The following is a 15,361-nucleotide window of genomic DNA, read 5'->3' as shown; positions in this document are numbered from 1 at the left end:
ATTATAGTAAAGATGATCCAAAATCTTGGAAATAGAATGGAGAAAATATAAGAAACGTTTAACAAGGACCTAGAAGAACTAAAAGGCAAACAAACAGTGATGAACAACACAACAAATGAAATTAAAAATTCTCTAGAAGGGATCAATAGCAGAATAACTGAGGCAGAAGAATGGATAAGTGACCTGGAAGATAAAATAGTGGAAATAACTACTGCAGAGCAGAATAAAGAAAAAAGAATGAAAAGAATTGAGGACAGTCTCAGAGACCTCTGGGACAACATTAAACACACCAACATTCGAATTATAGGGGTCCCAAAAGAAGAAGAGAAAAAGGGACTGAGAGAATATTTGAAGAGATTATAGTTGAAAACTTCCCTAATATGGGAAAGGAAATAGTTAATCAAGTCCAGGAAGCACAGAGAGTCCCATACAAGATAAATCCAAGGAGAAACATGCCAAGACACATATCATCAAACTATCAAAAATTAAATACAAAGAACAAATATTAAGAGCAGCAAGGGAAAAATAACACAAAAGGAAATCCTCATAAGGTTAACAGCTGATCTTTCAGCAGAAACTCTGCAAGCCAGAAGGGAGTGGCAGGACATATTGAAAGTGATGAAGGAGAAAAACCTACAACCAAGAGTACTCTACCCAGCAAGGATCTCATTCAGATTTGATGGAGAAATTAAAACCTTTCCAGACAAGCAAAAGCTAACAGAATTCAGCACCGCCAAACCAGCTTTACAACAAATGCTAAAGGAACTTCTCTAGGCAGGAACACAAGAGAAGGAAAAGACCTACAGTAATAAACCCAAAACAATTAAGAAAATGGTAATGGGAACATACATATCAATAATTACCTTAAATGTAAATGGATTAAATGCTGCAACCAAAAGACACAGATTGGATGAATGGATACAAAATCAAGACCCGTATACATGCTGTTTACAAGAGACCCACTTCAGACCTAGGGACACATACAGACTGAAAGTGAGGGGATGGAAAAAGATAGTCCATGCAAATGGAAATCAAAAGAAAGCTGGAATAGCAATTCTCATATCAGACAAAATAGACTTTAAAACAAAGACTATTAGAAGAAACAAAGAAGGACACTACATAATGATCAAGGGATCGATCCAAGAAGAAGATATAACAATTGTAAATATTTATGCACCCAACATAGGAGCACCTCAATACATAAGGCAAATACTAATAGCCATAAAAGGGGAAATTGACAGTAATACAATCATAGTAGGGGACTTTAATACCCCACTTTCACCAATGGACAGATCATCCAAAATGAAAATGAATAAGAAAACACAAGCTTTAAATGACACAATAGACCAGATAGATTTAATTGATATTTATAGGACATTCCATCCAAAAACAGCAGATTACACTTTCTTCTCAAGTATGCATGGAACATTCTCCAGGATAGATCACATCTTGGGTCACAAATCAAGCCTCAGTAAATTTAAGAAAATCGAAATCATATCAAGCATCTCTTCTGACCACAACGTTATGAGATTAGAAATGAATTACAGGGAAAAAAACGTAAAAAACACAAACATATGGAGGCTAAACAATACATTACTAAATAACCAAGAAATCACTGAAGGAATCAAAGAGGAAGTCAAAAAATACCGAGAGACAAATGACAATGAAGACACAACCATCCAAAAAGTATGGGATGCAGCAAAAGCAGTCTAAGAAGGAAGTTTATAGCAATACAATCCTACCTTAAGAAAAAAGAAACATCTCAAATAAACAACCTAACCTTACACCTAAAGCAATTAGAGAAAGAAGAACAAAAAAAACCCCAAGTTAGCAGAAGAAAAGAAATCATAAAGATCAGAAATAAATGAAAAAGAAAAGGAAATGATAGCAAAGATCAATAAAACTAAAAGCTGGTTCTTTGAGAAGATAAACAAAATTGATATACCATTAGCCAGACTCATCAAGAAAAAAAGGGAGAAGATTCAAATCAATAGAATTAGAAATGAAAAAGGAGAAGTAACAACTGACACTGCAGAAATACAAAGGATCAGGAGAGATTACTACAAGCAACTATATGCCAGTAAAATGGACAACCTGGAAGAAATGGACAAATTCTAAGAAATGCACAACCCTCCAAGACTGAACCAGGAAGAAATAGAAAATATGAACAGACCAATCACAGGCACTGAAATTGAAACTGTGAACTGTGATTAAAAATCTTCCAACAAACAAAAGCCCAGGACCAGATGGCTTCACAGGCGAATTCTATCAAACATTTAGAGAAGAGCTAACACGTATCCTTTTCAAACTCTTCCAAAATATGGCAGAGGGCAGATCACTCCCAAACTCATTCTACAAGGCCACCATCACTCTGATACCAAAACCACACAAAGATGTCACAAAGAAAGAAAACTACAGGCCAATATCACTGATGAACATAGATGCAAAAATTCTCAACAAAATACTAGCAAACAGAATCCAACAGCACATTAAAAGGATCATACACTATGATCAAGTGGGGTTTATCCCAGGAACGCAAGGATTCTTCAATATATGCAAATCAATCAACATGCTACACATATTAACAAATTGAAGGAGAAAAACCATATGATCATCTCAATAGATGCAGAGAAAGCTTTCGACAAAATTCAACACCCATTTATGATGAAAACCCTGCAGAAAGTAGGCATAGAGGGAACTTTCCTCAACATATTAAAGGCCATATATGATAAACCCACAGCCAACATCGTCCTCAGTGGTGAAAAACCGAAACCATTTCCACTAAGATCAGGAGCAAGACAAGGTTGCCCACCTCACCACTATTATTCAACATAGTTTTGGAAGTTTTAGCCACAGCAATCAGAGAAGAAAAAGAAATAAAAGGAATCCAAACTGGGAAAGAAGAAATAAAGCTGTCATTGTTTGCAGATGACATGATACTACACATAGAGAAACCTAAAGATGCTACCAGAAAACTACTAGAGCTATACAATGATTTTGGGAAAGTTGCAGGATACAAAATTAATGCACAGAAATCTCTTGCATTCCTATACACTAATGATGAAAAATCTGAAAGTGAAATTAAGAAAACATTCCCATTTACCACTGCAACACAAAGGATAAAATATCTAGGAATAAACTTACCTAAGGAGAAAAAGGACCTGTATGCAGAAAATTATAAGACACTGATGAAAGAAATTAAAGATGATACAAATTGATGGAGAGATATACCATATGCTTGGATTGGAAGAATCAACATTGTGAAAATGACTCTACTACCAAAAGCAATCTACAGATTCAATGCAATCCCTATCAAACTACCACTGACATTTTTCACAGAACTAGAACAAAAAATTTTGCAATTTGTATGGAAACAGAAAAGACCCCGAATAGCCAAAGCAACCTTGAGAACGAAAAATGGAGCTGGAGGACTCAGACTCCCTGACTTCAGACTATACTACAAAGCTACAGTAATCAAGACAGTATGGTACTGGCACAAAAACAGAAATATAGATCAATGGAACAGGATAGAAAGCCCAGAGATAAACCCACACACGTATGGTCACCTTATCTTTGATAAAGGTGGCAGTAATGTACAGTGGAGAAAAGACAGCCTCTTCAATAAGTGGTGCTGGGAAAACTGGACAGCTACATGTAAAAGAATGAAATTAGAACACTCCCTAACACCATACACAAAAATAAACTCAAAATGGATTAAAGACCTAAATTTAAGGCCAGACACCATCAAACTCTTAGAGGAAAACATAAGCAGAACACTCTATGACAAAAATCACAGCAAGATCCTTTGTGACCCACCTCCTACAGAAATGGAAATAAAAACAAAAATAAACAAATGGGACCGAATGAAACTTAAAAGCTTTTGCACAGCAAAGGAAACCATAAACAAGACGAAAAGACAACCCTCAGAATGGGAGAAAATATTTGCAAATGAAGCAACTGACAAAGGATTAATCTCCAAAATTTACAAGCAGCTCATGCAGCTCAATATCAAGAAAATAAACAACCGAATGCAAAACTGGGCAGAAGACCTAAATAGACATATCTCCAAAGAAATACAGATTGCCAACAGACATATGAAAGAATGCTCAACATCATTAATCATTAGAGAAATGCAAATCAAAACTACAATGAGATATCACCTCACAGGGGTCAGAGTGGCTATCATCAAAAAATCTACAAACAGTAAATGCTGGAGAGGGTGTGGAGAAAAGGGAACCCTCTTGCACTGTTGGTGGGAATGTAAAGTGATACAGCCACTATGGAGAACAGTAATGGACGTTCCTTAAAAAACTAAAAATAGAACTACCATACAACCCAGCAATCCCACTACTGGGTGTATACCCTGAGAAAACCATAATTCAAAATGAGTCATGTACCAAAATGTTCAATGCAGCTCTATTTACAATAGCCAGGACATGGAGGCAACCAAAGTATCCATCAACAGATGAATGGATAAAGAAGATGTGGTACATATATACAATGGAATATTACTCGGCCATAAAAAGGAATGAAACTGAGTTATTTGTAGTGAAGTGGATGGACCTAGATACTGTCATACAGAGTGAAGCAAGTCAGAAAGAGAAAAACAAATACCGTATGCTAACACATATAGATGGAATCTAAGGAAAAAAATGGTCATGAAGAACCTAGGGTCAAGACGGGAATAAAGATGCAGACCTACTAGAGAATGGACTTGAGGATGGGGGGGGGGAAGGGTAAGCTGGGACAAAGTGAGAGAGTGGCATGGACATACATACACACCAAACATAAAATAGATAGCTAGTGGGAAGCAGCCACATAGCACAGGGAGATCAGCTCAATGCTTTGTGACAACCTAGAGGGGTGGGATAGGGAGGGTGGGAGCGAGGGAGATGCAAGAGGGAAGAGATATGGGGACATATGTATATGTATAACTGATTCACTTTGTTATGAAGCAGAAACTAACATGCCATTGTAAAGCAATTATACTCCAATAAAGATGTTAAAAATAATAATAATAGTATTACTGCAAAGTACAGTTTTCTCATCATTAATATCCTAGCTGCTTGGCCAAAAATGTTTGTCTAAAATAAAAGTATACTACAAAAAAACTGTGTTAAGGCTAGGTTTATCGTGAATTGAAATATTTTTTCCCCAGTACCAACAATGTTTAAATGTTTAAAAACAGTAGCATGTACCAAAGGCCCTTATGTTTTGAATACCTTTTGGATATCTAATTATGAAGAATGGCAGCCCAGATTATTGTTTTTCTTTTTTTCTGACAATGTCTGACCTATTCCCAGACATTAACTACAAGTACCACAGTCTAGTATAGTATCATTAGAAAGTCCATTAAGACAGGCTTTCCAGGATTTCCAGCAGAGCTAACATGTGTCAACTCCTGTCCTCAGCAAGGCTAGCAGAAGGCACCACTGGGCTGGAATTAGAAAGCAAGTGTAAGTTTTTAAAACAGGTGTTTCTGTTGACATAACCATTAAACATCCTGCCATAGCTCCTAGAAGAATAGGTACTTTCTCATTTTAATTTTTAATACAAATTCCTATTTTCCATGAAAAGCTGTATTCCTGGGAGAATTTCCAGAATAATATGAAATCTGTAAGGTGTGTCTCTTAGTATGACATCAACACTCAACCTCCAGTATTTGGAGACCTATTAGTGGACGAAGGATCAACAGGCTAGACTTGAAAGTCACAAAAGCGATGAATATGGCAGTCGGCCTTGCCTCTCTCAATGGTGGCACAGAGGTAGCAGAAAAGTAAAACAAATCTAAGAGGTAGTTACTCTTCGGTTCCTAGGAATGCACAGCTGCCCAATGTATGTCAAAGGATAAGGCAAAACTGGATATTCCAGAATCAAAGAGAGTTAAAGTCAATGAGAGCTTAAAGATCAGCTAGCTCAGAGATTCTCAGTGCTTACTGTGTATAACAATATTCCTAGACCCACCCACTGAGATTCTGACTCAGCAGCAGTACATAGTGGTAGCAGAAGTAGTAGGAATAGAAACAGTAATGTACAACACTTCTAAAGCACTTGCTTTGGGCCAGATACTGTGCTAAGTTCCTTACAACTAGCACCTCACTTAATCCTCACAATAGTCCTATTGGGTAGGTGCTTCTATTTCCCCCTTTCTCCAGATGAGGAAACCAAAGCACAGAGTGGTTCAGGAATCTGTCCAAGAAAATCCAACTAGGAAGTGAGTAAGTATTCAAAGCCAGACAGGCTGGCTTCCAAGTCTGAGCTCTTAATCACTACCCTAAATTACCTACCAACAGGGCTAGGGGGAGACGCAGGGCATTAAGACAATGTCATGATTGAAGTTGATCTTTTCTCTTCTCAATGGAGAAACTGAAAGCTGGAAAAGTGACATCTCTTATCGAAGATAAAAATCCTTCAGTGCATTTCCAGGAAGAAATCAACCATTATATGACAGCAACTACTCTTACACATTTCTCTACACACACTCCTCTAGGGAGGAAATGGACAGATGACGTGATCAAAAGCCACCTCATGGGTTCCAGCTGCGTTACTCTGACCAAGGTGCTGTTCTGGGATAGAGATTTCCATCCTTTTCTGCCCAACTCACTGTTCACTCACAGGAGGGAAAAAAGGGGGGAAAGGGATGGCAGAGACGCTATCCCACGTGGGAGATAAGGTTCACATAATTTGAGGACGGAAATAAAGCTATGATTCTGATATGGCTCCCAAGGATGGTCTCCCTTCCCTTAAACTGACTATTCTATAACCTTAGTATATGTCAAAACATCATTAGGTCTTTGTTTTACCATATACAGGCAGGCAGAATGCCTAGAATGATCAGATCTACCCCAAGCTGCAACTACTCACATACATTCTCTCAAACGGTCACAAAAACATTTGCTAACAACATTTGATACGCAAGATGAGGCCAAAAATCTTACGGATTTATTGAAATCGTACCTTTTTACTTACGTTGAACAGAAATGATCGTCATTTCCGTTCAACGATCAAGGTTATTCTAGGGCATCCTAAGCGAGGATAATAACCATGTATTCCAAACCACCACGCGGAGGCATTTTCAGGATAACAATGAGGGCGGGAGCATCAGCGTTTGTTCCCGTCCCAGTGACGCAAACCGGGAGCCGCGTCCAACCCACCTTCATCACTTCCACCTGCAGGTCTTCGTGGAGGGAAGGCGTCACTTTCACGGTGTTCAGGATCTGATTGAGCAGCTGCTTCTCATCAGAGTCCGTTTCCATGGATACAAACCTCTCTTCCGCCAGAAGCTTCTGTAAAGAGGCACAAGGCAGTGATCAGACAGGCTTTCCCCTGCTGCCTCATTCTGTTGTAGCTTAGCATGTACTGAGGATAATGTTTCTTACTGGGGAGGCATATAGCTGGAGGCCATTAGGAGGAGCTGCTACTATGTGCCATTAAAAAGAAAAATGCACCAAGCCTTTGGTAAACGGTTTTTGGCAAAGGCTTTTTCTTGCTATTAGATAATTCACGCTAAATTTTATGAAGTGCAGTTCTAACGTGGTGGCCAAATAGGTCATTTGGTTGGTGGGGACGGAGGACAAATGTGCCAAGGGGAATGTAGCCCCTCACAACATTCACACTTGCTTTTTTTTTTTTAAGTTTTTAATCTGTTATATTTTTGGCTGCATTGGGTCTTCGTTGCTGCGCGCGGGCTTTCTCTAGTTGCAGTGAGCGGGAGCTACTCTTCATTGCAGTGCTTGGGCTTCTCATCGCGGTGGCTTCTCTTGTTGCGGAGCACGGGCTCTAGGCGCGCGGGCTCTAGAGTGCAGGCTCAGTAGTTGTGGCACACGGGCTTAGTTGCTCCGCGGCATGTGGGATCTTTCCAGACCAGGGCTTGAACCCGTGTCCCCTTCAATGGCAGGCGAATTCTTAACCACTGCGCCACCAGGGAAGCCCTACACTTGCCCGTTCTGAATGTAGCTTTGCCACAGGAAAGGAGAAGGTCCTGGAGACGAGTTAATTTTTCAAATATTTACCTTTGTACTTCCTAATATGAGCTGTCATTTACCCAGGAATTATTCATGAATCTACAAATCTTAATACCATTCCATCAGAAAATCAATCCCACAAAAACCTACACAAGACGACAGTCACTTTCATGAGGTTTCCCAGAAGTCATTACACCTTGCAGGATAGCTCTCCTCTACGTGAGAACAATTCTTACTTTTCATAAAATTCTGAGATTGTACCAAAACCCCACTGCCTGCCACCTCTATGCCCTCATCTGTCCCTGGAGTCACGCAGATTAAGCTTCTAAAATATCTCAAGTCAGCTATGAAGTCCACCGAAATCTCTTCTTCTCCACACTAAACCTCCTCGGGAGCCATCGGATGTTCTCTGCGTGATATGGTTTCACAGACACTCTCCTCCTTAACATGTGGCCTCCAGTGCGCATGTAACACTTCAAGGGTGGTCTTCTGGTACAGAGCGGGGGCACCCGAGAGTGCATATGAAGGTAAATGTATGGACTTTGGGTGATTATGATGTGTCAACGTAGGTTCATCCTTGGTTAAAAAAAAAAGTACCATTCTGGGAGTGATGTTGATGCTGTGGGAGGCTATGCATGTGTGGGGGGAGGGAGTATATGGGAAATTTCTGCATCTTCCTCTCAATTTTACTCTAAACCTAAAACTGCTCTAAAATAAGTCTTTTAAGAAGAATAATAGTAAAAAGATGGCAGAGAGGAAAGAAAGAAACGTGGTCTTTGGTGGCAACATTGCTTTCCTATTCCAAACCCGGAATTGCTTACCTCTATAATTCTAGTTGTGTAAGGTAATTAAATCTGTTTATTGCCTAAAACCAAACAAAAAACAGTAATGCAGAAGTTTAATCACATTCTCAGATCAAATTAGCTTAGTTCTAAGTCACAGCACATTCTGTGCTGACTCACCCAGAAACTTCTCATTCACAAGGGCTGCAGTTAAGCTGTTCTTCCCTATTCTGTCCTGGGGCAATTGACTTTTGAGACCCCGGTGTAGGATGGATTTTATATTTATCCCTATTAAATTTGTCCTTGTCCGATGCAGCACAGAGTGGCAGCCATGAAGAATTTTTGGAATTCTGATTCATCCAGGGTAATGACTCCCTCTTCTAGCTGAATGTCACTGCAGATCCAGAAAACAAGTATTTTAAACCTTCTTCTTAGGACTCCCTGAATTTGTCTATACAGCTATACCTCAGTTTATTGCACTTAGCTTTACTCCACTTCACAGGTACTGTGTTTTTTATAAATTGAAGGTCTGTGGCAACCGTGCGTCAATCGAGTCTATTGGCCCCATTTTTTCGATAGCATTTGCCCACATCGTGTCTGTCACATTTTGGTAATTCTGGTAATAGTTAAACCTTTCCATTATTACTGTATTTGTTACGATGATCTGTGATCAGTGATCTTTGATGTTACTGCTACAGCTGACTGAAGGATCAAATGATGTTGGCATTTTTTACCCATAAGGTATTTTTTAATTAAGGTATGTACATTTTTTTAGACATAATGCTATTGCACACTTAAGAGACTACAGTATAGTGTAAACATAATTTCTATATGCACTGGAAAATCAAAAACTTCATGTGGCTCACTCTAATATTTGCTTTATTATGGTGGTCCGGAACTGAACCCACAATATCTCTGAGGTATTCTCTCAAAAGAGATTTTTGACTCTCCTGTAATATATGTAGGGCAGCCCAGAGTTAGTTTATATACAAACCTGTTTTTACTTAAAGTGATAAAGACTAGAAAGCTCTTAAAAAATGCCTTAAGTTAATGGGAGGTCACAAGGGATGCTGAGAGGAAGACTCCCTGCCCCCCAGATCAGTGAAGTTCCCACGATTATTGAAAACATGATACTGTAACTTAGAGTGTTTGAGGGTTAAAAAAAAAATTAACTAAATGGAAAATCTATATACTACTAAAGAAAAGGGAACATAGTGGCAGGTCAAAACAAACTCCCATTCTTTTTTTTTTTTTAATTAATTAATTTAGTTTTGGCTGCGTTGGGTCTTCGTCGCTGTGCAAGGGCATTCTCTAGTTGCAGCGAGCAGGGGCTACTCTTCATTGCCGTGCATGGGCTTCTCACTGCGGTGGCTTCTCTTGTTGTGCAGCACGAGCTCTAGACGTGTGGCCTTCAGTAGTTGTGGCACATGGGCTCAGTAGTTGTGCCTTGCGGGCTCTAAACTCAGTAGTTGTGGCGCACAGGCTTAGTTGCTCCGTGGCATGTGGGATCTTCCCGGACCAGGGCTCAAACTCGTGTTCCCTATTGGCAGGTGGATTCTTAACCACTGCGCCACCAGGGAAGTCCCCCATTCATTTTTAAAGTTGGCCCAATTACTTTGGATAAAAGTTTTCATTGTTTGTTTAAAATTTTTTTTAATGTTTAAGAATTTCTAATGCTGTTGCATATTGAGATATACATCCTCTAATTCCAATCTTCTAGGGAAAAAAAGAGTTGTAATTTTCTTACTCTTTCATATTTATTTCTCTAAAGGTATTAGAGACCTCTCTGAACTTAAAGAGCTAACGATGAAACAGTAATGTGAGAAGACATCCAACAAATGCCACCAATCCCTGGTCAGGCTGCAAGAATACCCCATAGGCTTGAACTGCACAGTACTTGTCATTCACATACCAAACCACTTAAGAAGTCAATGTATCTATACAGCCAACAACTTTGCACCTTTGGAATTAGACCTATTATGTACGATGTAAAACAAAATGAACAAATGCTCAGAGCAGGAAATGCATTTGTGCAATCTGACTTTTCTGACTACACAAAATTTCTTTCTTCTTCCCAATCTTGTTCTGGAAACAAAACACATTAATCCATTCGCCAACCTAACTGTAGAACAGAAAACAAAACAAACTCTTTCCAGCTTACCATCATTGTTCATGACACAGACCCAGAGAACTTGAATGCATATGAGATTTGAGTTGGTATAGAACTGGAAGCATCTCTCTTGGGAGCCCTTACTCTGTTAAAAGTTTGGTGTCACAAAAACCATTTCATTTCTGTGTGGGCTTAGCTGAGTCTCCATGAGTCAGTGTCTGAACAACAAATGTTTAGCAAGATAATGCTGTACACAGAGAAATGCTGGTAAATACAAGAAAATCCTGTTATCTTCTCTGGTTATTACTCAGTTCAATCAAATTTTTGTCTGGGTCTTTAAACAGCTAGTATTTAGAATGTTAACTATTTGCTCTTTCAACGCCAAAGTGGTCTGTCAATTTCTGTCATCCTGTTGCACTCAGAGCCATACCTGTATCCCTGCCAAGGCATGTTGGGCCAGCTTCACATTCTTGGATTCCAAAGCCAACTGGAGAGGCAGCAGGCATTTCTCCCTGGCAAACACATAAATAAGGACAACATGTGAGCTCAGCAACGCTGGCAGTCAAGTGATCCAAGCCTTATGTACACCCACCCCCAAATGCCGCCACACACGTACACAAAACTATGACCAATAATGAAACTGCACATGGATTTTTAAAAACACAGCCAAAAAAAAAAAAAAAGCTCTGCAGAAATCATAGCATATCATGGGAATTCCCTGGCGGTCCAGCGGTTAGGACTCCACACTTCCACTGCAGGGGGTTCGATCCCTGGTCGGGGAACTAAGATTCCTCAAGCCGCGCTGTGCGACCAAAAAAAAAACCAGCATATCAGCAGCTCACTTTCTTAGGATGGCTACAGAGATAACATACACAAGTACTCTCAAACAATTGTTTTGGTGAACTAATCGTCACATGGTAAGTCCCTTCCCAGTCCATGAACACGCCCTGCTCTTTCCAGAAGTAATATAATTGCCTGTACTCAGTACACCTGGGGTGTATAACTCTAGAAAACACTGTTTATTTAGATTTCTATGCCTTGCTCATTCCTCTCCCCGACCTGGCAAATGAGGGCATCACCACCACTACTCTGCCTCATGGATATAAACTGAAATTTGATGCACTTGTCAATTTCTTCCCCAATTCAAACTGTTCAATAATCACTTATAGTTTATGAATTTGCCCTTTAGTCTCCCTCAGGGAGACCTAAATTTTGTGACGGATTATTTTTATTTTTTTATTTATTTTATTTTTGGCTGCGCTGGGTCTTTGTTGCTGCTCAGGCTTTCTCTAGTTGTGGCGAGAGGGGGCTTCTCATTGAAGTGGCTTCTCTTGTCACGGAGCACAGGCCCTAGGTGGGAGGGCTTCAGTAGTTGCAGCCCACAGGCTGAGTAGTTTCCACACGTAGGCCCTAGAGCACGCGGGGTTCAGTAGTTGTGGCACGTGGGCTTAGTAGTTGTGGCATACGGGCTCTGTAGTTGTGGCTCACAGACTCTAAAGCGCGGGCTCAGTAGTTGTGGAGCACAGGCTTAGTTGCTCCACAGCATGTGGAATCTTCCTGGACCAGGGATTGAACCCATTTCCCCTGCATTGGCAGGCGGATTCTTAACCACTGTGCCACCAGGGAAGTCCCCGTGATGGATTCTTTTTTTTTTTTTAACATCTTTATTGGAGTAAAATTGCTTTACATGGTGTGTTAGTTTCTGCTGTAGAACAAAGTGAATCAGCTATACATATACACATATCCCCATATCCCCTCCCTCTTGCATCTCCCTCCCACCCTCCCCATCCCAGCCCTCTAGGTGGTCACAAAGCACCGAGCTGATCTCCCTGTGCCATGCAGCTGCTTCCCACTAGCTATCTATTTTACATTTGGTAGTGTATATAAGTCCATGCCACTCTCACTTCGTCCCAGCTTATCCTTCCCCCTCCCCGTGCCTCTAGTCCGTTCTCTATGTCCCCGGCTTTATTCCTGTCCTGCCCCCAGGTTCTTCAGAACCATTTCTTTTTTTTTAGATTCCATATAAACATGTTTCCAAGACAGAAATACAAACAAACCATCAACAGCTTTGATCCATGAGAAGTACCTGGCGTCAAATGAAAGACAAAAAAAATGGCTTGAGAACTATGTGTATTTTGAAGCTTAAGAAAAACATAACTGGGCCCTAAAATATGTTAGGAATAAACCAAAAAGGCTACAAAGAGAAATCTATTTTTCGGTAAGAAGCATTCACTCTGAATAATTAAACAATAGATCAAGAATTTTAATCAATCCATTATTTCCCCACAGAGTTACACTGGCACAACAAATGAAATGTTACTTCGTTTCACCAGGTTCCTCCACCCTCACTTAAACCAGAGCAGCCCCATTTTTATCTGTTTTATATTTTCAGCATAAACGGAAAGATTCATCGACTTTAGAGAGTAGGAAAGCCACAGGGTAAGACTACAGTAGTCGTTGGAGGAACAAGGGTCACTGTTGCAGAACACAGTGAAACAGAAAGTTAATTATAGCTCTGATTCCTTCCTGTGCACCTGCAGCTTTTCCATGGAATCCTCCATCAGCAGCTCCATGACAGATTGAGAGAGTACCAGACACTCCCCCTAACGCTGGCCACAAAGAACAAAACCAGACTATCGGAAAGAGCATTAAGCCCTCCTAATTCTTCTATCCCCAAGTTACAATACCCCACTTTTATATGAAAATTGATTCACACTACAGCCATTTTTCATTAGTACATCCTTTGACAGGTGGATAAATTACCCAACTGTGTTACTTCCAGTTGGGTGGCTATAATTTTGTCGCTGGTACGGTTATCGTCAGTTTCTCTCAGTTTCAAGGCAAACACTGCTATGCAGTCAGTTAAAGCAGGAATAGCTAATTTTCCCAATTTTGATTCTTTTATTTAATCATAACCAGTTTACAAGCTTAGAAAAATTAATTGGAAGGGTGAAAGTCAAGTGAGAATTAGCAATAATGGGCTGATGGAGGAATTAACAGAAGAGCCATAGAACTTCATCTGGAAACCCTTGAAACAATCAAATTTCCACCAGGCTTAATTCACTGTGAAAGAACTTTCATCTCCAGTTTTTGGAGTCAGATCAGCCAATGAGGGCATGATGGTAGTGAGCAAGTGTCGATGTCCCAAACTCTTAACAGTCTCATAGCCTGGGCCAGTGAAATTCTCTGTTGAGTGGTTGTGTGCTGAAAATGCACACGTATTACACATTTCTCATCCAAGGCACCAAACGAGAGTGGATGCCACATTCAGCAGCAACAAGGACCTTCCTGGAATGCTGAACCCCCGGACCCTTAGGGAGCAGCATTATGTTTGCAGATAAACAACAGCATGCTCACACTGCTCTGCCGTTGACAGTACCAGTCCTTGAAATCCTCATTCCACTCTCTTACCTACTTCTACATTCACACAATTTCTATTGCAGACCGGAAACAGATGGCTGACAAATGCCAGGACTACCAGGTCCCACCACGATTCCAGGGGACATCATTGAACTGTTCCCCATGCCAGCCGTGGTCACCAGGAAGGACTGGAAGATGTAATTGGTTCAGCTAGGTTTGGGTTTAATTGCAAGGTATCACCATTTAGTGGAAGGACTATGGGCTGTGGAATCACACAGACCTGGATTCAAACCCTAACAATTATAAATTGTTCAATCTCAGTTAATATACTTAACTCTGTTGAATCTTAGCTTCCTGGACTTCCCTGGAGGTGCAGTGGGGTTAAGAATCTGCCTGCCAATGCAGGGGACACGGGTATGATCCCTGGGCTGGGAAGATCCCACATGCCGCGGAGCAACTAAGCCCATGTGCCACAGCTACTGAGCCTGCACTCTAGAGCCCACAAGCCACAACTACTGAGCCCGTGTGCCACAACTACTGAAGCCCGTGCGCCTACAGCCCGTGCTCCGCAACAAGAGAAGCCACCGCACCGCAACAAAGAGTAGCCCCAGCTCTCCACAACTAAAGAAAGCCTAAGCGCAGCAACAAAGACCCAACACAGCCAAATAAATAAACATTTAAAAAAAAATCTTAGCTTCCCAATCCATTACAAGAGCATCTTAAGACCAGTCCTGCAGGGTTATAGTAAAGAGTACAGAAAATATATATCAGGGGTTGGAAAACTTTTTCCATAAAGAGGTAGACAAAAAATATTTTAGGCTTTGAAGACCATACGGTCTCTGTGCTCAACGCTGCTATAGCACAAAAGCAGTCAGAGACAACATGTAAATCAATGAGCCTGGCTACATTCCAATAAAACTTTATTTACAGGACTTCCCTGGTGGCACAGTGGTTAAGAATCCGCCTGCCAGAGCAGGGGACACAAGTTCAAGCCCTGGTCCAAGAAGATCCCACATGCTGTGGAGCAACTAAGCCCATGTGCCACAACTACGGAGCTGGCGCTCTAGAGCCCATGAGCCACAACTACTGAGCCCACGTGCCACAACTACTGAAGTCCGTGCACCCAGAGCCTGTGCTCCGCAGCA

General features: G+C 40.7%; 1 protein-coding gene across 1 annotated transcript in view; it reads right to left on the bottom strand.

The window, feature by feature from the left end:
* The window catches only part of ARFGEF3 (ARFGEF family member 3), a 190,466-nt gene that overhangs the window by 134,992 nt on the left and 40,113 nt on the right, over positions 1-15,361 (bottom strand). The window contains exons 3-4 of the mRNA XM_030853353.2: positions 11,287-11,368; positions 7,155-7,286 (exon numbers count right to left, since the gene is read on the bottom strand). Coding sequence (XP_030709213.2) covers positions 7,155-7,286; positions 11,287-11,368 — 214 coding nt within the window. The remainder of the gene's footprint in view (positions 1-7,154; positions 7,287-11,286; positions 11,369-15,361) is intronic.

This window comes from Globicephala melas, chromosome 14 (genome assembly GCF_963455315.2).
Source record: "Globicephala melas chromosome 14, mGloMel1.2, whole genome shotgun sequence".
Taxonomy (NCBI): domain Eukaryota; kingdom Metazoa; phylum Chordata; class Mammalia; order Artiodactyla; family Delphinidae; genus Globicephala; species Globicephala melas.
This window is presented reverse-complemented; position numbering and strand designations above follow the sequence as displayed.